General features: G+C 42.3%; 1 protein-coding gene across 3 annotated transcripts in view; it reads left to right on the forward strand.

The window, feature by feature from the left end:
• LOC141108126 (synaptotagmin-like protein 2) overlaps window positions 1-22,994 on the forward strand; it is a 163,765-nt gene that overhangs the window by 49,376 nt on the left and 91,395 nt on the right. For 2 of the 3 annotated variants that reach the window (XM_073599392.1, XM_073599394.1), the window contains exons 2-3: window positions 11,513-11,927; window positions 16,553-16,704. In XM_073599392.1, the coding sequence (XP_073455493.1) occupies window positions 11,803-11,927; window positions 16,553-16,704 (277 nt within the window). In that variant the 5' untranslated portion in view covers window positions 11,513-11,802. Of the gene's footprint in view, window positions 1-11,447; window positions 11,928-16,552; window positions 16,705-22,994 lie in introns of those variants that run through there. The other variant, XM_073599393.1, reaches the window with a different exon arrangement.

Here is a 22,994-nt window from a genome sequence, read left to right on the forward strand (position 1 = left end):
GTCCAGGAGGGGGGGGGCGCTAGCTCGTCCCCACCCCCATTCCTGACCGGCCGGGCTGCGTGCTCGGATAAGGGTCTGGTATGGATTTTGGGGGGACCCCACGCCGATTTTTCAGCGTAGGGGGTTCCCCTTACAATCCATACCAGACCTAAGGGCTTGGTATGCCCCTGGGGGGGAACCCACGCCAGTTTTTTTTATTTAAAACTTGGCGTGGAGTTCCCCCTTATAATTCATACCAGCTACTGTATGTTTTCATTTGTTAATGCCAAAAACGTGGCAAAGTCGTACAAAGTAGTACTGCTCCCAAATCGCGGCAAAATCGTGGCCGCGAAATCGCGGTAAAATCACGCGATTTTGAAGTCGTATAAGTGTGAAAGGGGCCTTAGGGGGAGAGACAACACTGTCCTAAAAATAGAGGAATTGAAATTTAGATTATTACAGATGGGCTGTTGGTGAGTGGCTCTCCAGCAGTAGAATGATTGGAAAGTTATACTGACTGCTTGAACCACATGACACCCCACCCTCCAAAATCATTTAGGCAGAATTCTCATATAGCATATACTGTATAATGAGGCTGCTAAGAGCACCATTCTCCTTTTAAAATGCCCCTGCTCTCAACAAGAACCCCAGAACAAGTAACATGTTTCCTCGGTTTCTTTTTTTTTTTTTTTGTTTATTAATTTTTATGCAACATACAAACATTGAGATGTGCCCTCGTGACACTATCTCTACTTGGCCTAACATGGCCCGGAAGCATCTTACTAACATTTCAACTCTCTATTACAACATCCAGAAAACCCAACCCTCCCTTCCCCCCTCCCTTGAAGTCGCAGCTCGTTTTAAGAAGTTCATTCCTTGTTCCTGGATCCTGCGAATACTTCAGAGGTCAGCAACACAGCTCGCCTCTGATTATTGGGATCTCATCATATGAACCCCTTATGAGGGTTTCACCTTACATAAGTCATCATAATTGCTTTTCCAACATGTCTTAATGATCTCTTATATTTATATATCTCAACATTTCTTACCCCTCCCTTGTCAGCCTACAGTTTCCTCGGCTTTGTACCATGCCTGCCAAACTCTCTCAAATTTTTTTCCGCAACCCCTGGCCACATATGTCGCCTTGTAATGTGGCATCATGGAGTTAACCAGGCTTTTCCAGTACGCCAAACTCGGAGCCCTTGGTTTTTTCCAGTTGAGAAGTATGGCTTTCCTCCCATAAAACAGTAATATGTTAGAGTTCTTAATGCCCTTGATGGCTCCACATCGTCCACCAAGCCCAACAGACACACCCTCACAGTCATCGGTATAGGTACCATCAGGAGGTCCGACATACAGGAAGTGATTTCTGACCAATATTGTTGGATCTGCGGACACAGCCAGAAAATGTGGTCAGCATCAGCAGTCGAGTGTGAGAATCTCCAACACTCCGCTGAGGCCGTATTAAAGATCTTGGCTATCCTAGCCGGGGTGTAGTAACTCCTATGTAGGAATTTAAATTGTATTAACCTGTCTCTTGCGGAAACTAGATGTTTAAATGGCTGTGTCCAAAGGTCATTCCAATCCTCCTCTTGTATATCTGGGACCTCCAACTCCCACTTTTCCCTACACCTGGAGAGTGCACAAGACATCTTTTTGAAAAGTTGTTTATAGGTCACTGAGAGTATTTTAGTTAGGTCTTTTTACTGTCAGTAACATTTCCAAGTCCGATGGCATAGATTCCACCATCATTTCTTTAAATTGCGTCTGAAATGCATGCCTGAGTTGAATAAAGCGGAAAAAGTATGAATTAGTAAGTTCATGTTTTGTTTGAAGCTGTGGAAAAGTTAACAGTTCTCCAACGAATGAGTGTTCTCCAATGAGTGTTTTTATTCCTTTTATTGCCCAGATTGATGGGTCAGGCAGATTGTAAAAATTAGAGAGTCTGGGGTTCATCCATATAGGGGCAGAAGGGGATACTCTCCTGTAACTTGGACATGCCAATTTCACAGCTGCCTCCCAAGCCTTTATAGTGGCTTTCATGGATTCTGGCAATGGTAAATCTGCTTTAATTCCCCTAAATAGCGCAAAGCGTATGCTCTCATATGACCCCAGGTGAGCTGCCTCCAGTACTGTAGCCGTGTCCCCATCGTCCGCTAGTAACCACCTGCAAGCATACACCATCTGGCCTGCCAGATAATATTTATGCCAGTCCGGGACTGTCAAGCCCTTCTGGTCCCCAGGTTCCTTTAATACTGCAATGTCTACTCTTTGGGGTTTAGGTGCCCACAGATAGGAGGTGACTATGCTATCTATTCTCTCAAAATATGATTTTGGTACCTAAGTGGGGGCATGTTGTAAAAAATACAGTATCACTGGGAGAAGTTTAATTTTAAGCAGACTAATCCTGCAAATTAAGGATAATGGTAATTTCGTCCATGCCTGTGTTTTTTGCTTAAGTAGTGTTAGTAGTGGAAGCAGATTATTTGGAATATAGTCGTGGACATTCGCCGTGATTTTGACTCCTAGATATTTAAGGGACGTGACCCATTGAAGTGGCAAATTGGGATCCGCTAGTTCTTTGGCTCCGATATCTATGGAGAGAACAGAAGACTTACCCCAATTTACCCTCAACTCAGAATACTTCGCAAATGTTTCAAAAATACCCAGCGCTGCTCGCAAGGAATCTCCTGGGTCACTAGGAAATAAAAGCATATCGTCAGCGTATAACGCAAGTGATTCCTTTATTGTACCTATTTTAATAGCCTGTATCTCCCCTGATGACCTTAGTGCAACCGCAAGCGGTTCCATGGCTAGGGCAAACAGGAAGGGGGAAAGTGGGCATCCCTGCCTGGTACCCCTTCTGACCTCAAAGAAATCAGATATGAAAGACCCCATACAGACCGCCACACTCGGGTGTCTATATAACCTAGAGATCCATTTGCTGAATTGAGGCCCAAAACCCATGGACTCCGGAACCTTGAACATTATACTCCCAGTAATCCGAGTCAAAGGCTTTCTCGATACCTATCGAGACCACTATTCTAGTCCTGGAGTCCAATGGCTCGATTTGCAGGTGAGTGAAGAGTCTCCTCAAGTTAGTATCTGTAGATTTGCCCGGCATAAACCCTGTTTGGTCTATGTCGACTATGGAAGGTATGACATTAGCTAGTCTGAGTGCTAGGACTTTCGTCAGTGTCTTTAAAGTCCGTGTTAAGGAGGGCTATAGGACAGTAAGAGGCACACTCCGCCGCGTCCTTACCTGGATTGAGCAGAAGGATCATGTATGCCTCCAACATGGAGTCCGGTAGAGTGTCATGCTCGTGACAGTGTTCCAGCAGTAGTACATTCAGCCTAGTAGCTAGAATTTCCACATTAGATTTTTAGAAGTCTGCTGGAAGACCATCAGGTCCGGGGGCCTTATGAGGAGGGAAAGCAAATATTGCTTTCTGAATTTCCTTCACTGTGATTTTAGAGTATAATGTTGAGAAAAACCTAACAAATTCTTGCATAATAAGTACTGGGTCCGTGAGGGTTGCACTCCCACTATCTCTAATCAGGGGAATGTTAGTGATTGGTTGATAATCAGCCACCAACATTGCCAGAAGTTTCCCATTCTTGTCCCCCTCAGCAAATATAGTATGTGACTGTTTTGTCCTTTCCGAGTGAGTCAGTCCTGCTATATGCAGTGATAAGAGGCGGCGCGTTTCCAGTAGAGAGTCATATGAGGCCCCAGTAGGGGATCTCGCATAAGCCTCCGCACTTTCCCTCTCTCTCTGCTGCAGCCTGAGTTCTTCGTTGTCATTTGAGCGGGCTGTTTTAATTGCTGAAATGCATTCCCCTCTCACCACAGCCTTGAACATACCCCAAACCACTAAAGGACGCGTGGAGTCCGCATTCTCGGCCCAGTATTTCTTTATGGATTCTTCCAGCTGCGTTGAGACCCGGTCATGCTCAACCAACCCGGGGATAATCTCCACTCCCCTCTCTGTGCCCCCGACACAAAAGTTAATATGATAGAGGGTTGTGATCTGATATCCCCCCCCCCCCCAGCCACGTATGATATTTATGTCACAAAAGGTAGCAATAAGTCATTTCCAAATGCCTGATCTATTCTTGCTGAGGATCTGTGAGTCCAAGACATTGTTGAAGTCCCCCATCATTACCTCCGGAAGGTGCATACAGTGAGCTATCTGAACCAGTAAATCGTATAACAGTTGTATCTGAAATGGTGGAGGCACATAAACATTTACCAACAATAATCTCTTGTGGCAAATGTCCAATTTTACCGCCACATACCTGCCCTCTGGATCCGAGATCACCTGGTGGAGTGTACAAGGAATGGATTTATTGATAAGTACAGAAACACCTCTTGCAAAAGTAGAGTTTGTTGCATTTAGAGCCCTCTGCACCCATGATTTTTTAAGCGCTAGAACCTTGCCTCCATCCAGGTGAGTCTCCTGAAGGAAGACAATATGCAGCTTAGTCTGTTTAAGGTACTGGAATATTGAGGCCCTCTTAACTTTGGTTCAGGCCCTTAACATTCCAGGACACCATCCAAACTTTTTCAGCCATAATCATCACGTATAGTCGTGTGATCTCTTTTTAATATCAGTGTTTGCGTTGTGTCCCCTACACGGACATTATATGTAGAATTCCCAGAACAAACATTACAAGTAAATATTCGCATTGGTTGAGCTGTGACTTCAAAAACTCCCTCCCCTGCTATTATACCAGAACCGGTCCCAGAAAAATTGGGAAAAAACAAGCTGGTATGTAGCTTAGTCCCTGAACAAAACAAATTGTGTGGTGGCTCCCCACCGTGTTGATCGAAAGTTCGACAGTTCTATAGCTGAAATTTGCATATCTTCTTCACTTGAAAATGGAGCAAGTGTTGGTGGAGAAAAAAGAAAAAAAACAACTCAGGGTGATAATCCCGCAGCACGGCAGAGGCGGTTATCCCTTCCCGTAAAACCCAAGGGATGTAGCTCAATCCTAGTCAGTAAAAAGCATATCCCCAATACCAATACAACTTCGGGCAAAATTCCATCAGTGTCATTCGTCCATCCTTTGTCAGGATATCACTTCCCTCTTGGTCCTGGGCTCACAGGTCTGTATATGCATGGGGATTAGCTGATCCTCTGGATGTCCCTCCCCTTTCATTCCTAAAGAATGTTTACAGCCCTGATACAGGTTAAGTGATGGCGATTTGATAGCACATGTAGAAAAGTCAAATGCCCAAGCAGATTGATTCAATAACGACAACAAAAAAGAAAAAAAAAACGAGAAACAGAAAAGTAGTAAAGCAGGGGAATTTACTCCGAGGGAGTATGCTGGCAGTCCTTTTTCAAAGCTCTCTATCCAACCATTCACATGCTTCAGTCGGGTTCTCAAAGAACTTCACCGACCCTTTGTATTGAACCCGTAGCTTACTTGGGTACAGCATACTGTATTTTATCTTTCTCTCTCAGGCGTCTGCGCACGTCATTAAAGGAGCGTCTCTTTTGCTGTGTTGCGGCTGAAAGTCAGGGAACAACATTACTCTGGCGTTTTCTTGCTTTAACTCCTGGTGCTTCCTGGATTGGGTCAGTATCCTGTCACAGTCACGATAGTTTAAAAACCTGTCCAGAAAAGGCCGTGGGAATGCTCCAGTGGGTCTGCGTCCAGTTGGGACCCTATGGGCTCTCTCCATCTCATATGTAGGGGGCAGATCTTGAAGAGATAGGAGCTGTTTAAACAGTAGATCTGCAAACTGTGTGGGCCTGTCCCCCTCCGCTCCCTCTGGCAGTCCAACTGCCCGAATATTATTTCTCCTCTGTCTGTCCTCGGCATCATTTGCTCTGTGCTGCAGGGACTGGACCAGGTCATGCAGCTCTGACAACTGGGCACCCTGTGTGTGTGAGGTATCCTCCATCTCAGAGAGACTCGTCTCCACCGTGGAGAGACGGCCTCTGATTTTTTCCAGATCATGTCTTATAAGGGTGCATTCAGATGACAGGTGATCTATGCGCCCCATTAACTCAGCCTTACTTGCATTTATGGCTTCAAGTATCGGTCTGGTGATGGCCTCTGCATCCAGAGCTGTTACTGGCCCTCTCCTGTCTCTCCCACCGCTCCAGGCTCCACTGCACCTTGCGCCTGAGCAATCCCTGCAGCCTTCTGTTTGGCGCGCTGTTCACACTGCTGAGGGGACAAGATGGCGGGGGCGGAGCTTCCGGCCGCATCCTTCATGGAGCGGGTCTGTCTCTTCTCCTTCTGTGCCTTCAGGCTCTTTTTACTGGCGGCGGCTTGCATCCTCAGATGCCGGATACCTTCCCCCACCGCACTGCAGGTCCAGGTATTAGGGATACTCGCTCCGGTGAACGGATAGAGTCAGGATGAATGGAGCTGGTGTGATATGCGTGCTGCCCTGATCACATCCGGCCGGAAGTCCTGTTTCCTCTGTTTCTTAAGCTGGCCAAACACTAGTAGCATCTGGTTTGAAATTTCACACAATTTTGTAATCATTAGTGGGGTGTTTTTAGCTGCAGTGACAATAAAATACAAAGGAGCAGGATGGAAACTTTCTTGAATGAACAAACTTCTAACAATGTATGTGATTTTCGTTCAGAAAATTACATTCAGTCCAAAAGCAAGCAACATTTTGAAGTACTTTTGAATAACATTCATCAAGTCATCAAATGTACTGAGAATTTTCATATGACAATTTTTATAAACCATCCAATATCTACCACTGTGTGGGCAGCTGAACTCTCATCTCTTATATCCAGCTTGTCTTCACCTATAGACTTGCATGTAAACCATCAAAAATAAGAACTAATATCGTCACTCATAGTAATTAATCCAGTTTGCCCATTCTGCACTGTAACATTGTTGAGGTCAGGTAGGTGACTGCACACAGACCCTGCGTAGGTCACTGTGCATGAAACCCTCCGTAGGTCACGGCAGTCTGAACCCTCCATAGGTAGACACACAGAGATCACTGTATGTCCCGAAACTCTTACTTTAAGCACAGTGTTTACTAGCGGGAGAGTAGGCACCAGGGACGGTTGAACTCTTGCACAGTTCAGATCATTTATGTCCAGTGTAAGTTCACCCTAAGTGAAGTCCTTGTACTGGTCATCACATACTTTATGTAAACTCTACCCAGCTCTAGGCAAGATTCAGTAGTATCAAAGTCAGTGTGTCTGCATCTGCTGTGGATTGATATTTTGCAGTCTACAGAGGATGGTGACAGAGGTAGGATTGCCGGTTGATTTTAAAGGTTCAGTTAACCTCTAGCCACTACAGTCTCAGAGCCTTCACCAGAACGTTGTGGGGTTTTTCTTGAAGATGTAATAATTTTGCAACAAATAACAACTTTACACATGTATTCCCCATTAATCATACCTTTTCTTTTTAATAACTTTGAATAATAATCTATTGTTTGCTATTATTGGAAAACAGTACACTTATAAGGGACAAACTGTAGATTTACATCCTGATGCTGAAAGGCTTGCGTTAAGATTTTAGATCTAGTAGGTGTAGGTAATGGTCAAATTGCAATGTATAATTAGGTTTGATTTGCTACTTCTCAGCAATATGTACGTAGAGTTTTCTTTTATAGTTTAGTATAATGTAACAGTTGAACTATCACAAAGTGCTGGCTATTTGAATACCTGCATCGTTAGTTGTGGCACCATCATAGTTAAGCTTCTAGTTTTGCACCTCTAGTTTCTAATATTTATTTTTAACCAGATTGCAAGTGCTGTGTCAATAACCTCCACCTAGGAAGCAAATAAGAGGAAGTTGTCAAATACTGAAAAAAACACACAGCGAGAGAATAAAGAGATTTCTAGTGAACATGACACACTGTATCTGTCAGATCATTATTTTGTAATTCTAGTTTGAACTTACAGGGGTGGGCACAGCAGGTGGAACATTTCCAACTAAATACCAAGTGAAAACATTTGACAGATTCTGGAATCCCATATCACAGGACAGAAGTAGAAGTGGAGGCACAGGGTCCCATTTCTCCTACTTCTCCCATTTTCAGACTGTAAAATGTTTCAACTATCCAGAGGTCCAAGGTAGACCGACCACAACACAGATAACCTCATGGTTGATATTGCTTTGACAAATATACAAATTGGGAAATAAAAGGGATTTAATACTATTGGGAGGCAATTTTCTAAAGCTTTTTTTTTTGGTTTGTTTTTGATATAGTGGGGAGCACTGTTGTCAAGTGTTTTTTCTGTTGCTGTCTTGTGTCCCTGCTTGGGGAAAATGCACTCCCTATTTGTCCAGGTGGCCATTGTCACAGGGACTGAAAAAGGAAAGAAAATCCACATTTTTAAGTTGTTACTAAAATGAAAAAAGAAGGAAAATCTTCCAGTGGGGGGTTTGTAAATGGACAACCAAAGAAGCCCAGCTTTAAAATTGTGCATGCCTGTGAAACAGTGAAAAACTACAATATCGTAAAGTGTTCATAGATGATGCTTTAAAAGCTTTTACAGCTCATCAATTTAGAGTTAGTGATTTGTAAAGGTAAATAATAAAAAAAAAATAAATAAATAATAAAAAAAAAAATTTAAAAATAACAAACGTCTGTACTTACCTGCTCTGTGCAATGGAATTGCACAGAGCAGCCACAAACCACCTCTTTTCGGGTCCCCTACTGGCGCTCCTGGCCCCTCCCCCTCAGTCCAGTGCCCCCATGGGAAGCTGCTTCAGATGGGGCACTTGTACGTGCTTGCACCCAAGTCCCGCTGTTGCATTCATTGACACAGACAGTGAGACTCGGCCCCGTCCCCCACCACCCCCTCACTGGCTTTGATTGCACTGGGAGTTAATGGTTCCCGGTGCCCCAGCAAAGCCAGCGAGACCCGGAAGAGAGGGGAGAACAGATCTGCAGACATGCACAGGGCTGGATCGAATGAGAACTCAGGTAAGTAAAATGGATGGTTGGGGGGATGCTGACGCCTAAATGTTTTGGCTTTGCATCCACTTTAAGAGTGAATAATGGCCCTGGAATTTTCTCTCACTCTTGCATGCATGGTGATACCTAACGTGATACAATTGTTGTTTTTCTACGCAGGCACCCTCAGCGTGAGCACTTCATATGTTAGTGGGGTGGGGGCTCTACATTTTTTGGGGGGGGGGTCTTTTTTTATTGATTATACTTACATTTTTTGAAGGGTAACTCCACTTTCGTGGGAAAAAGAATTAGTGGACTGCAACTCCCAGAATGCAACCTCGGGCTGCCGTGCCCACGGCCTAACTTCCTAGAGAAGGGGAAAAAATGCCAGCGGGCATTCCAATATGTTAGGACAGCCCTGTCTGGCACCCTAAGCCTTAGGCGGCTGCTTGTGCAGCCTTTATGGTGGCGCCAGCTCTGGGCGGCATACCCCCAGAGGTACGTGTACAGTTGAGAAACACTGATTTAGAGTACAATGAACACACATTTTTATGTATAACTTTTTTGTGCGCTGCACATTTATTGGTTTTACACAGAAGAATTATTATTCTTTCTGGGTGCTGCAGCTGTTTAGTTTTTTTTTTTTACTTTATTTGAATTTGAAAATAGAGGTAACAGCAAAGTGTGTTTTTTTTGTTTTTTGTTTTTTTTTTTTTTTGTATTATATTAGGAAAATCTACTCACAAAAAGCAATAAAGGTGAAAAAACATGTTTTCTGTTACAATGATTCTATCATATTAAAGTACTGTATAACTAAAGGCAAAACTACTTTTTTGTTGTTGTTTTGTTTAGCGTGCAAGTGGATTAGAATGCTTGTCAATTTTTATTGCTTTCTGTGCCCCCGTTAAGGAGATTCACCCTCTCTATTTGTCCTGTTTACCATTTTACCTGTTTGTCATGAAAAGTGAAAGTAAAAGAAAATCCCAAATTTTGGGTTGTCCCCAGAAAAATAATAGAAGGGAAATCTTCCAATAGTGACACTAGTTCTGGTGACATAGGAGTCGCCAAGGAGCTCCTTTAATTTGCAGGGATTTCCTTTCACTTCCTGTTTGGCTATGGGAAAGGAAGTGAAGGGAAATATCCACAATGGGACACAGATGGTGGGGGAGAAAAAAAAATATGACCGGGTTTATAACTAGAGTTGCACCAATACCAGTTTCAGAGCTGAAAAAAAGCCTTTGCACGCGTACTTGTACTTGTGCAAATTGTCCGATACCTAAAACGATACCTTTGCAGTGCTATTTGAGCCCAAACAAAAATAATTGCATGTGATTTGAACAGAAATGCAGCATCCTGGACATCTGACAGCTCCTTTGACACATTGAATCTCCTGCGGCATCTCCCCACAGCTTGCCTGGATTCCTGGTTCGGCTTCACAGCACTTTCTCCAGCGGTTCTAGTGGGCACTTTACTTTGGACTGGGGGCTCCACACTGAGCTTGTTTTATGCCCATCACCAGCGATGTCTGTGAGTGCAATACGGTTTATTTTTGACCCTTTCATTGAATAAACATTGCTATACTACTGGTGGCTTGGTTCCTCTCTCTCCCCCTACCTCTCCTCTCTTGCAGTGCAGGATATCACACCCCATTCCTGTTCAAATCGCATGCAATTCTTTACAGTGATATTTGAGCCCATTAATTTTGTAAGGGCTCAAATCGCACTGCAAAGGTATCAGTAATTGGTATCCGCCAGTAGTTGAGGAATAGTATCGGTACTTGTACTCGCTGGTAAAAAACAGGTATCGGTGCATTCCTAGTTATAACACTCCCTTGCTCTTTCCCAAATGGAGAAAAATTAAGTTTTGCCTATAGTTCTACTTTACCCAATGCTATACCAGCCATCACGATCAGATTGTTGGCTCCCTTCCATCCATTTTCATGTGATCATTTGGTGTAGCTTTAAGAAAAGTTGTCAGAGTAACCTTGTTAATCTGAAGTTCAAGATCTTTAGTAAAATGCTGTTTGTCATGATGGTGTGTCCACAAAGGATATAATGCATACTATGCCTGCAGGCTCTGATGAGCTAAAGGATTAGTGAAAATATCAGTACAGCTAAAGTTAAAGTGGCTTGAGCAGGTAGGTAGAACTCGATTACTGCATAAAGAAGTCCCAGGACCTGAAAGACATATGCACTGTTAATAATGTCCCTACGCGCCTTAATCTGCTTTTCTTAGTTGGCCTGTGCTGTCATTTTCTATGCAAAAGCATGGGTAACCTTGGAGTTTGATAGATGACCTCTGACTTGCTCAACTAACAAGTCCTATGATTAGTGTTTGCACGGTTATTTTTCTTCTAAACCATGTCCTGGTCTTTCACTGTTTGTTTTTCCTGTGTGCTTCATTTTGAATGGGCTGATATCACCGCATGCAGTTACCTTAGGAGTTCTTGCCAGCACCATTACAAGAACAGGATACTGTCCCTCTCTTCGGAACTTCTAGCAGTGAACAAATATCCACCCCCAATGTACACATTCACTTGCCATATGTCATGTTGATCTGAAACTGTTAAAAAAAAAAAAAAATCTTTTCTCAGTGTGGCAAGCATTATGTTTACAGCATTACTTCTACTCTTCACAGGTAAAAAGACTGACGTCTGCTGGGAACCCTAAAGGGGTTGTTGCTGGAGGACAATGGGGACCACTGTAGTCCATTCATCTTAGTTGTAAACATAGTAACTGTACTGGAGAAAGTGGATGGAAATTTATCTTTCATTACTTTTGGATCACCGCTAAATTGAGAAGATGAAGCAGCCAAATTTCCACACGTTAAGCTCATACTGAGTTTATTCTACTTAGGAGCTATCCTAGCAAATACTCTATGATTGAATTTTGCCAGCAAGAGCCGAAGAAGTTGATTCTGCTGTGCATATGATGAAGAACAGCTCAGGCAGCATGCTGGACCTCAGCTTCCTAACTGAAGAGGAGTATGAGAAGCTTATGAAGGTCCTGCAGAGGGATGCGGACTTGCAGAAGAAAGACTATGACCGCATCAGGTAAGTCATGATAAATAAAAGCTACGTTGGAGTTTATTAACTAATGGGGTACAAGCCATTGCAAAAAGATTTCTCTTGACTGTACTCAGATAATATAACTCCTGTTTGATTTCCACTCTAAATTGCACTTCAGCATTGCTATGTACTGTGCTTACCTGAATACCTTTTGCCAATACTATTTGCAGTATATTTGATTACTCTTAAATGCCTTTATTATTGGCCACTATTTTTTCCTATTTCTCTTTCAAGTATATGTAAAGCCAATTTTTTCCCCTTATTTATATTGTGGATGGTAGGTTAAAAGTGCTGTCAGGTTTTTTGCCATTTGTTTCTCATTAGGGAGATTTCCCTCCACTTCCTGTCCTGTAGACTCAACAGTCAGTGAAGGGATATCTTTTCAATGTGAGGGTAATCTCATCTAAGGCCCCATTCACACACTTGTGACCGCTTCTTGTGCCATTCATTCTGCCGATGGAGGTGTGCCACACTGCAGTGCACCACAAGGTAACGCACCATGTGCATTGCAATACAGTGTGTTATCAAAAAAAAGGTGCAGGTCCAATTTCTGGCCTGCAGAGCTGCATGGAAGCCCATACATTTTTAATTGACTGCTCAAACGCAGTAAATGTTGCTCTGCAAAAAAGCATGCTTTTGTTGCACTGCACATCAGTGGTAATGTATGAGCCTAGCCTAAGACAATTGTAATGAACAAGTGTCCCCATTGGAGGGTTTCCCCTCTATTTCTGTTCTGGTGGCAACTTTTTAGATTTACCTTCACTTTTCTTCCTGGTGATCAGGACAAATGGAGAGGGTGAATCCGAGATACTGCTGCTGATGTCTTGATGACAGACACCACAGCATACCTTCAGAGGTTTAGTGGAGTCCATGGCTTGACAGGTTATGGTGGGTGGCCATAATGTTATGGCTGATTGGTGTACAACGTACTTTATCAATGCAATTTTTAAATTCTCTATGTATCCTATTAGGCCAAAAATGTAACATATTGCAGATTACTTTTCTTGGAGGGTGGTGGCTTCATTTTTTTTCTTTTCAGGCTTGTTGCTTTCACCTGGTAGTGATTCAGCAAGTAGCACACTACTTGTCCTAGGGAGGTAGTACTCACTCACTGTACACCCTAAAAACACATTCCCCTCTTCTCATCTCTATAACATGGGGGGGGATTGTGTAGTTCAGAGCTGAACAGGGCAGGTCTGATGGCACTATAACACCCCTTCACGCTACAGCACCGCTAAAAGGCGCCAGTCGTTTTTGCCGTGCTTTAGCTGCGTTTTGGCTGCGCTTTTTGACCACTAGCGGGGTGGATTTTACCTTTTAAAAAAGGTAACCAATCCCATTTTGCGGCGCTTTCAAAGCACTTTGGATGCACTGCCCAGTCATTGCAATGGGCAGGGGTGTTTATGGAGTACTATTTACAGCGCTCCCAACCAGCCCCAAAAATGCTGCTTGTAGGACTTTTATAACGTCCCGCAAGAGCACCGTCCCAGTGTTTTCAGGCTCATTTTAGAGGCTATTTCTAGCGCTAAAACGCCTGAAAATTACCTCAGTGTGAAAGGGGTCTAAGAAAATGGTTTTTGAATTGTATTTCTTAGAATGTCCAAAGGGGATACATTAGAGAAAGTAGGGTTTATATACACTTTGTCATTCCCACATATTTCTTAGCCTATCATAATTCTGCTAACAAGAGGGATTCTGATAAGCTACCCCCCCCCCCCAAAAAAAACCAAAAAACATCGGGACAGGGGGGACAACATGGGGACAACGTGCTTTGCCCAACAGAGCGTTCCCCGATGTTAAGTGGCCTGGTATGGTTCAAGAGGGGGGCGCTGGCTCCCCCTTTCTTGGCCTGCCAGGCTGCATGCTCGGATAAGGATTTAGTATGTATTATGGGGGGGGATCCCGTACTATTTTTCTTTTCATGGGGTCCCCCTTAAAATCCATACCAGACCTGAAGGGCCTGTTATGGGGGGGGTGTCCATGCTGTTTTTATTTTTTTAATGCTAGCTCTTCTGTTTACATTCTGCTGTCAGCAGGGGATCCCCCACTGACAGCAGGGATGACTCCTCATAGTTAGGATGCTGGCAGGTGCCGGCTCCTTAAGGACAGATGGTTTATCCCTGCTGCTTGTAACAGGGATGAGTCAGTGGTTGTCAGGATGCCGGTGGGTGCCGCCTCCTAACAACCAGCGCACTTCACCCACAAATTTGCATCAAAAAACGCATGTAGATGCGATTTTGATGCATTTCCATTGAAGTCTGTAGAGCACAAAATCACACTGCATTGCACCAAAGTAGCACAGGACCCTTCTCCAAAGTCACATCACAGCTGCGCTGCACTGGTGTGAATGGGCACCATTGGAAGCCATGTTCTTTCTATTGTCATAACATTCAGTGCGACCCAAGTTGCATCTGATATTGCATCAGCGTTAACCAGGCCTAAAACATGTAACTGTACACTGCTCAAAACAATTAAAGGAACACTTTGAAAACACATCAGATCGCAATGGGGGAAAAAATATCGTGGTCATTATTTAAGTGTAACTAAAGGCAAAACATTTTTTTTATTTTGGATAGAGGGAGGGTGATAGGCCTATCAGCTTTTTTTTTTTGGTCTGTGTCCCATGAGGGTATCCCAATGTGTCACCAGAACTAGTGTCCCAATTTGGAAGAATTCCCCTCTATTACTGTTCTGATGTCAACCCAAAATTTGGGATTTCCTTTTATTTTCACTTTCAATGATAACGGTAAACAGGACAAATCGAGAGTGTGAATCTCCCTAATGGAGGCACAGACAGCAATAAAAGCTTGACAGGAGGACTAATCCCTCTCCCAAATTAATTTTTATATCTTTTTTTTTTTTTTGGTAGTATTTGATAACTACTGCTTTTTTTAAATTACTATATATAGTATTTCCACTTATGAAAAGTGTAACAAAATGTTTCTACTGGTATATTTAACCAGACCAAATGGGAGCAAATAAAAGAAGTTCATTGTTGGGGTTTACATACACTTTTTAAAGTAGCAGAGAAAAAGACTTCCCTTAAAACAAAGCCCTCCAGCTGCATACTGTACTGCTGATAGGGCTTCCATCTTCACCCGGTATTCCTTCTGGGTTTGCAGGCGCTGGGAGTCGCGGTGATGTCATTCCTGTGCAGGAATGGCATGCCATCCATTGAAAGCGAAATTGCTAAGAAAAAAAAAGGGGGGGGGGGCAAGAGACCCCAAAAAAGTCCTTACCTCAAAAGAGGAGGATGGGTCAAACTGTGGTTTCTTCTTAATCAAAGTTTATTCAAAAGAAATTTTAATCACATGAAAGAGCATAAACGATAGGTGATTGCATAGTGGTCTTAAAAAATGACAAAGTTGTCTTGTTTAAAAACACATAGCCAGCATCCAAAACATCCACACATCATGGTCAAAGTGAGTCAGCCAACAAACCAACAGTGTTATAATTGGGAATTATAGGGTCAAAGAGGGTCTTGGGAAACCCCTGGGGCACATGCTGGGCACAGTCGTGTACCTAACTGGGGACCTCCAGGCTCTCTAATCGCTGCTAGACAGAGTACATGTAGTCACACAATGATAGCTGCTAGTGAAGTGGGTCACAGAGGTGAATCCTTGTATATAGACTGAGTGATCGGTCAAGAGATTGGTTTCCCAGATGTGTGATACCACCTATGGAGCTCACTCAAGCACCGCTTAGGAGATCACATAGAACTGATGGCGTACATTCTTTGGGACGAAAAGCAAGTTAAAATATAGTGCAGCAATGTGGTGAGTGGCAGTTTGCATGCACTGTTGACTGAGGACAGCAGGGGAACAGTAATAAGTATTCTGCAATAGCCAGGCAATCGTAGCCATTCCTTTTTAGCCTTGGCAGCATTTTTCAATCCTTGCAATGATACTGTTATAAAATCCTTGCATGTTTGAAATCATGAACACAGGTATCTGCACAATGGTACAATGCTCGCTGGTTACTTCACCCCCGCTGCGGAGACTTACTGTTTCAACGGCTGTAAGGGTATGTTCCGCTGCAGAAGCCAAACTGCACATGCGCTGGTGACGTCACCAGGTGCTACTAAAGTGTATATATCTCCTAAATGGTGCACGTTTTAGGAGATATTTACTGTACCTACCTTATTATAGTCTTACCTGTAGGTATAAATAAACCAGCAGACGTTACTACCGCTTAAATGTAGTATCAGCACCCATTAATGTATGTGTTAAACATTCCCAAGCTGGGGCGGTGGGGTGCATTAACCCTTTTGTATTATTACAGCGAATCAGCTCCTGCAAATAGACAAATTCATGGCGGCAGTGTTTCTAATGATGTAAGAAAAAATGAGCTGTGGAGTAATAATCTAAAATCCTTGTATATACAAAAATGCATTTTCATTTTCTACAGAACAAAAAAAAAACAAAACCTAAATGTCTCTCTCTCTCTCTCTCTCTCTCTCTCTCCTCTCTCTCTCTCTCTCTCTCTCTCTCTCTCTCTCTCTCTCTCTCTCTCTCTCTATCTCTCTCTCTCTCTCTATCTCTCTCTATCTCTCTCTGAAATGAGATAAAACTTGAAGTGTTGTGGGTACTAATGGATAATTCACTTATTAGACGTGTTCAGGGATCTATCAAGGATGAAAAGAAGAAAAAGTTTGTAACTGGAGAGTGGTTTCACAATGTCAAGTCTCACAGATTCCAAGAGGATCTACAAGGCTCAGATCTACTTCGGGCATCAATAAGAAAGAAGAAGAATCCACCTCAGAGTAAGTTTCTTTTATTATTTACGATGATAATGGATTAACACAGTCTCTGTGTGCTTGGTATCATGTAGTGGACAGGTGTATTTCTCTGCTTTTTTTCCCCCCACACACGTCAATGTGGATGCAAAAAAGCAGTTAAAAGGCAACTCGAACACTTGTAAAAGTAGGTTCTTAAAGGGAAAATAAATATGGCTGCCACCATTTCTTAGGGTCCATGCACACTGGCTTCAAAAAACGCTACTTCTAGAGGAACTTAGCCTTTTGCCTGTAGAAGCAGCTAATGATATCCTATGTCACTATGTGTCCATGTACATTAGGATGTTTAGAGGCATATTTTAAACTCAGTGTTTAGAGGCAGAAACAAAAAATATTTTGGTTTGGGTTTTTGAGAGCAGCTTTCTGGCAGAAAAAAAATGTTAAATGCTCCTAAATGCCTTTACAAAAACGCTCTATTTGAGAGTTTTTTGTTTTGTTTTGTCTTTTGCCAAAACAACTAGCCTTTTTTTAAGCACAGTGTTCATGGACCCTTCTATTTCTCACTGAATTTACATGTGCTGATATTTGATGGTTCAGACTAATATATCACCAGGAGGACATTGTTAATTTATTTACGATATTACATTTGACAGCAATGATTAAATTTAGTATATGGTGATTAACCACAGGGATGGAGCTTTTTCTGCGTGGCAGTATTTTTTATTTTAAATCTTTTTTTTTTTTTTTTTTTTTTTCATTTTAAATTGTTTACAAATAGATGTTTAAAAAACAGATTTGTATAAACAATAAAAGCTCTTATACTCCACATAGAGAGGAAAAAAAACAAAAACAACACCTTATTCACCTTACCCAGTTACCCATTCATGCCATCTACTCCCCATATCCTCTTACACCCCTCTTTCCCTTCATCCCACTGTTTTCCCAATCTCCACCTATTACTTTTGTTGTGATCTTATAGGTCATCTCAGTGTGATAATGATATTGATTATATTGTGAGAGAAAAAAAAAATGGGGGTGAATTGTGTATGAATCTAATAGGGATGGGCTTCGAGTTCGAGTCGAACTCATGTTTGACTCGAACATCGGCTGTTCGCCAGTTCGCTGAACAGCGAACAATTTGTGGTATTCGCAGCAAATTCAAAAGCCGCGGAACACCCTTTAAAAGTCTATGGGAGAAATCAAAAGTGCTAATTTTAAAGGCTTATATGCAAGCTATTGTCATAAAGTGTTTGGGGACCTGGGTCCTGCCCCAGGGGACATGGATCAATGCAAAAAAAGTTTTAAAAATGGCTGTTTTTTCGGGAGCAGTGATTTTAATAATGCTTAAAGTGAAACAATAAAAGTGTAATATTTCTTTAAATTTCGTACCTGGGGAGTGTCTATAGTATGCCTGTAAAGGGGCACATGTTTCCCGTGTTTAGAACAGTCTGACAGCAAAATTACATTTCAAAGGAAAAAAAGTCATTTAAAACTACTCGCGGCTATTAATGAATTGCCGGTCCGACAATACACATAAAAGTTCATTGATAAAAACAGCATGGGAATTCCCCACAGGGGAACCCCGAACCAAAATTTAAAAAAAAATGACATGGGGGTCCCCCTAAATTCCATACCAGGCCCTTCAGGTCTGATATGGATATTAAGGGGAACCCTGGCCAAAATTTTAAAAAAATAGCGTGGTGTCCCCCTCAAAATCTATACCAGACCCTTCAGGTCTGGTATGGATTTTAAGGGGAACCCCGCGCCAAAATGAAAAAAAAAATGGCGTGGGGTCTCCCCAAAAATCCATACCAGACCCTTATCCGAGCACGCAACCTGGCAGGCCGCAGGAAAAGAGGGGGGGACGAGAGAGCGCCCCCCCTGAACCGTACCAGTCCACATGCCCTCAACATTGGGAGGGTGCTTTGGGGTAGCCCCCAAAACACCTTGTCCCCATGTTGATGGGGACAAGGGCCTCATCCCCACAACCCTTGCCCGGTGGTTGTGGGGTCTGCGGGCGTGGGGCTTATCGGAATCTGGAAGCCCCCTTTAACAAGGGGACCCCCAGATCCCGGCCCTCCCCCCCGTTTGAAATGGTAAGGGGGTACAAAAGTACTACAGATTTCACAGAAACTCATATAAGTGTCCTGATGTGAATGTATCAACTCTTCCATTAATCTGGTTTATCTATTTCTCTGAACCATTCTGTCATAGTTGGTGTTTTCTTTGATTTCCAGCAAGTAGGGGTTAAGACTGTTGCTGCATTCAACAAAGATGGTACAATAGACATTTTATAACGTATATTATCCTTAAATCCCTGGTGGCATAAAAGACCTTGCCATGGGTCTTGCCCAATCTCAGAACTACTGATCATTTTACTATATTTAACACTTTTTCCCAGTATGCCTGGATAATTGGGCAGTGCCCCCATAAATGGGTGTGCGTTCCTATACCACAATCTCTCCAGCATTCCCATGGGGACCCTGAATTTATCTGATGGAATTTTGATGGAATATAATACCATCTAGCCAAAAGTTTAGTTAATTTCTTTATCCTTGTAGCTATTGACGTAGAGAATATATAATCTATAATTTTACGCTTTAAAAATCCATCAGTTTAAAAAATTTGGTACCCCTGGGATGACACCAGTATGTTAAAAAGGTGAGAAACACTATGCTTAGGTGTCCTACCTGGTTCCATAATCCCCTCTATTTGATTTAGCTCTTGTATTGAAGGAGAGGTCCTGGCAATGATGCTATAAAGTGTTGAAGTTGCCTATATCTCCAAACATCCCATTGTATGGTACCATACTCTTAAAATGTTACCCCCCCCCAAAAAAAAAAAAAATCAGATTCTGGTCCCTTAAAGCAGATTACACATCACATTGCTTGTGCTGTGTAATCTGCCCTCCTCTAAACTGTAAAAAAAAACTCCCTAAACCTGCCACTTCCTGTATGCCCTCTCTATACTGACCATGATAACCAGGGCTACTCAGCCCTGACCACCATGGTCAGAGTACGTCCCTCCGTCATATGCTGCCCTGCTCTTAGCTCTCCTCTCAGCTCTCTTTTCTCCCCCTCATCCCCTCCTTCCTGCCTGTCAGCTCCCTCTCCCTCCTCCCGACGCATTGCGTCAAATGTCACGTGACTTTATCAAGGGTCGGTCACGTGACATGTGATGCAACGCGTCGGGAGGAACCAGTGACGTCATCTGATGTGCCTGTTCGTTAGACACAGCAAACAGTGAGAGGAGTGAGATCGTGGTGAGCGACTGATTGGTTCATGCGCTGTTACTTTGTATCTCATGTGAGCGTAACACACTTATGTTTAACAAAGAGAGTACCATAGAGGCTGTGTTCATTGCACAATGATATTCTTCTTTTTGGTTACATGAATGCAACACATGACAGGAGGAATCTAAAAACAACCAGCCGGGTACATCAGACGTGCAGGGGAGAGACTTACGTTGCAGACAGCTGTCTGTTGAATTAATAAGCAACAGTAAACTGTGGTGGTTTTTTTCCCTATGCTAACTTAAAACTTCTTTTGGACCTTTTGTATACATCTTTCCAGGGATATATATATATATATATATATATATATATATATATATATATATATATATATATATATATATATATATATATATATATATATATATATAATATTTTTTTTTGCCCGTACTTTTCAGACTGATTATATCTTATGCAGGTTGATATTTATGGTATTGATATCTGCCTTATGCACATGGTTTTGTATTTCTAATTAGGAATTCACCAATTATCATATTATTATATATTTTATGGCATGGCTATTTGCCATTTTATTCAATAGGAAGTTAATTTTTAGCGCACTATTTATTGGTAGATTCAACTTACATTGATTAGTTTTATTTACATAAAACCTTAACCGGAAAGAAAAACAAACGGTTTACTGTAAATGCTTATAAGGTGTTAACTGGTGTTTTGGTTTAACATGTTAGTGTATTTAAATCTGCTAGTACATGTAATACTCTCTCCCCCCCCCCCCCCCCGACTGACAATGCTACTGTCGAGATGTTCCCCCTGTGCTCATTCATCCAGAGTGGGGGCACTCTAGTACAGGAGGTGTGTTACTGACCAGATCACCAAATGAAAACGAGAAAAAAACCTAAAGAAGAAAACTAATGCAGCAACCACATCCTACAATATATTTTTGGTTTAATACTGGCATACCACAGCTGAGTTTTATTTGTTTTATCTTCTACAAACAGGCCAGATAAAACTCCCACCTTATTTAAAAAGTTCATACAACGTTTGATTGTTCTGAATTATTTAACAGTTTAATATAGGTCTCAATCTTTAAATTTGCTGATCTGTAATTACTGGTATCCATTGTTTATTCTTTTTCTGTGAATAAAGAATGTAACAAAATACAGTCAGAAATGATCCTTATGTGCATTGTAATTCAAATCACCTTTTCCACTGTATATTATCTGATGACTATAAGCTATAATCTGATGGGTTGCTAAAGATGATAAAATTATTATTATTCATCTGTGTTCTTACGAATATTAGAATACCATTTCCAATTTAAAGTGTTACTAAACCCAGGACCCTGCATTCACTATATCTAGTCTTCCATAGTACACAGAACATGGAAATGCAGTTATTTTAGTAAATATAAACTGCTAAATACCTTTTCTCATCAGCAGTATATAGCAGTCTTGTGACTTCTATCAGTGTCTGGCCGAGCTCTGGTTAAAGCTTGTAGGAGGGGTGTTCATTCTTCTTTGACTGACCTATGAGGCTGCACTGACCCCTCTGTCTGAACAGTGCTGATTGGCCCCGTACTGAACACATCCCAAAAAAATGAAAAACCCTTGCAATACACACCAAACTGAGCAATGGACACTTTGAGCACTTTGTGTGTGTGTGTGTGTGTGTGTTGAAATAAGCCTTATAGCTGTATCCTATAAGGCTTATTTCAACCAAGAAGAGGGCTCGACCCTCAAAAAGTGTAAGTCTTTGAATGCTACGAGAGCTTTGCACACCACTGGCTACTGCAGATCCCGAGGTTCTCTCGTTGGCATCATTTTACATGCCTATGCTTGTCATGCGTTTGTAAAGAGATTACTTTTTATGTTTCAAAATGAAATTGTTATGTTGGTAATGCCCTAGGTTGGTGCGCCCTTTCTTTTGTTTTTAGTGTCTATAAGGACACCCACCCATGGTCCTGTAAAGGCAGCAAGACTTTTTGGAACCATGCGCATTAGTTGGGCGAACAGAGAAGCAACACACCCTCAGCACCACATCTAAACGCAGATTTTTTTCTGTATTCCCTCAATGGATAAATATATTCTGGATATTAAATATATGATCTAAATTCTGTAGGGTATATTCATACTGTATATATCACGTCATGTGCAGTTTTTATAAAAGGAAATCCAACCCAAACTATTATAATGCTAGATTAGAAATGAAATAGAATGAATGAAGCTGAAGAAAGCTCATCACACACTTTGCACTCTGAATACAATCATTAACTATGTAGTGCGAGGGGCTTGCCTGTCTTTATATATCACATCGTTTTGGTAAATCAAAAGTTGACTGTAGAAAGATTGTATTGTCAGCCTGTTTATTGCTGCGTCTAACGAAGGTTCATCGTAAACCAGATCTGTGGCACGTTTTCACGCACTTGTGTAAGGCAGCACATCAACTATAAAAGGAAAATAAATTCCCGATTGTTTTACGTTTGTGTCAGGGTTACTAGCTTTCTTCAAGCCGAATACTTTAGCGACGCACAGCAAAAATATTTTAAGGGGGGAAAGCTGTGAACTCTGAAGCAAGGGGGTTTCTGCTCACCAAAGCCCCCACTTAGAGTTGCCAGATTTCCTCCTTAAATCAGGATTACCAAAGCCCACCTTATATCAGAGTCTGCAAAGCACCCCTTACATCTGAGCCCCCCTTACCTTGGTGTACTCACTCAGAGGCAGGGGGAGAGACTTCAATTACAGATAGAGGATTGTGAGCTCACTTACCCCAGGATGGAGGCTCAGGCATTGGCACCTTTCATCCACAATGTATCTGCTGGCTGCTGGGCTTCAAGTTTCCAACCCAGACAGACACAGAGAGGTAAGAGCGGGAGTTGGGGAGTGGAGCAGATCAAGCCCTCTGTTCTTTCCAGTACATGAGCTGGGAGGGAGTGTGGGGGGGGGGGGGGGGGGAACTATGCTGGCTCTGGGCAGTATGAGACAGTGTTACAGAAACACCCGGTCCTGTTCATTTACAAAGTGAAGTCTAGTAAACAGTTTATGAATGAAAACCGTGAGTGATCAGT

Source organism: Aquarana catesbeiana, linkage group LG09 (assembly GCF_042186555.1).
Source record: "Aquarana catesbeiana isolate 2022-GZ linkage group LG09, ASM4218655v1, whole genome shotgun sequence".
Taxonomy (NCBI): Eukaryota; Metazoa; Chordata; class Amphibia; order Anura; family Ranidae; genus Aquarana; species Aquarana catesbeiana.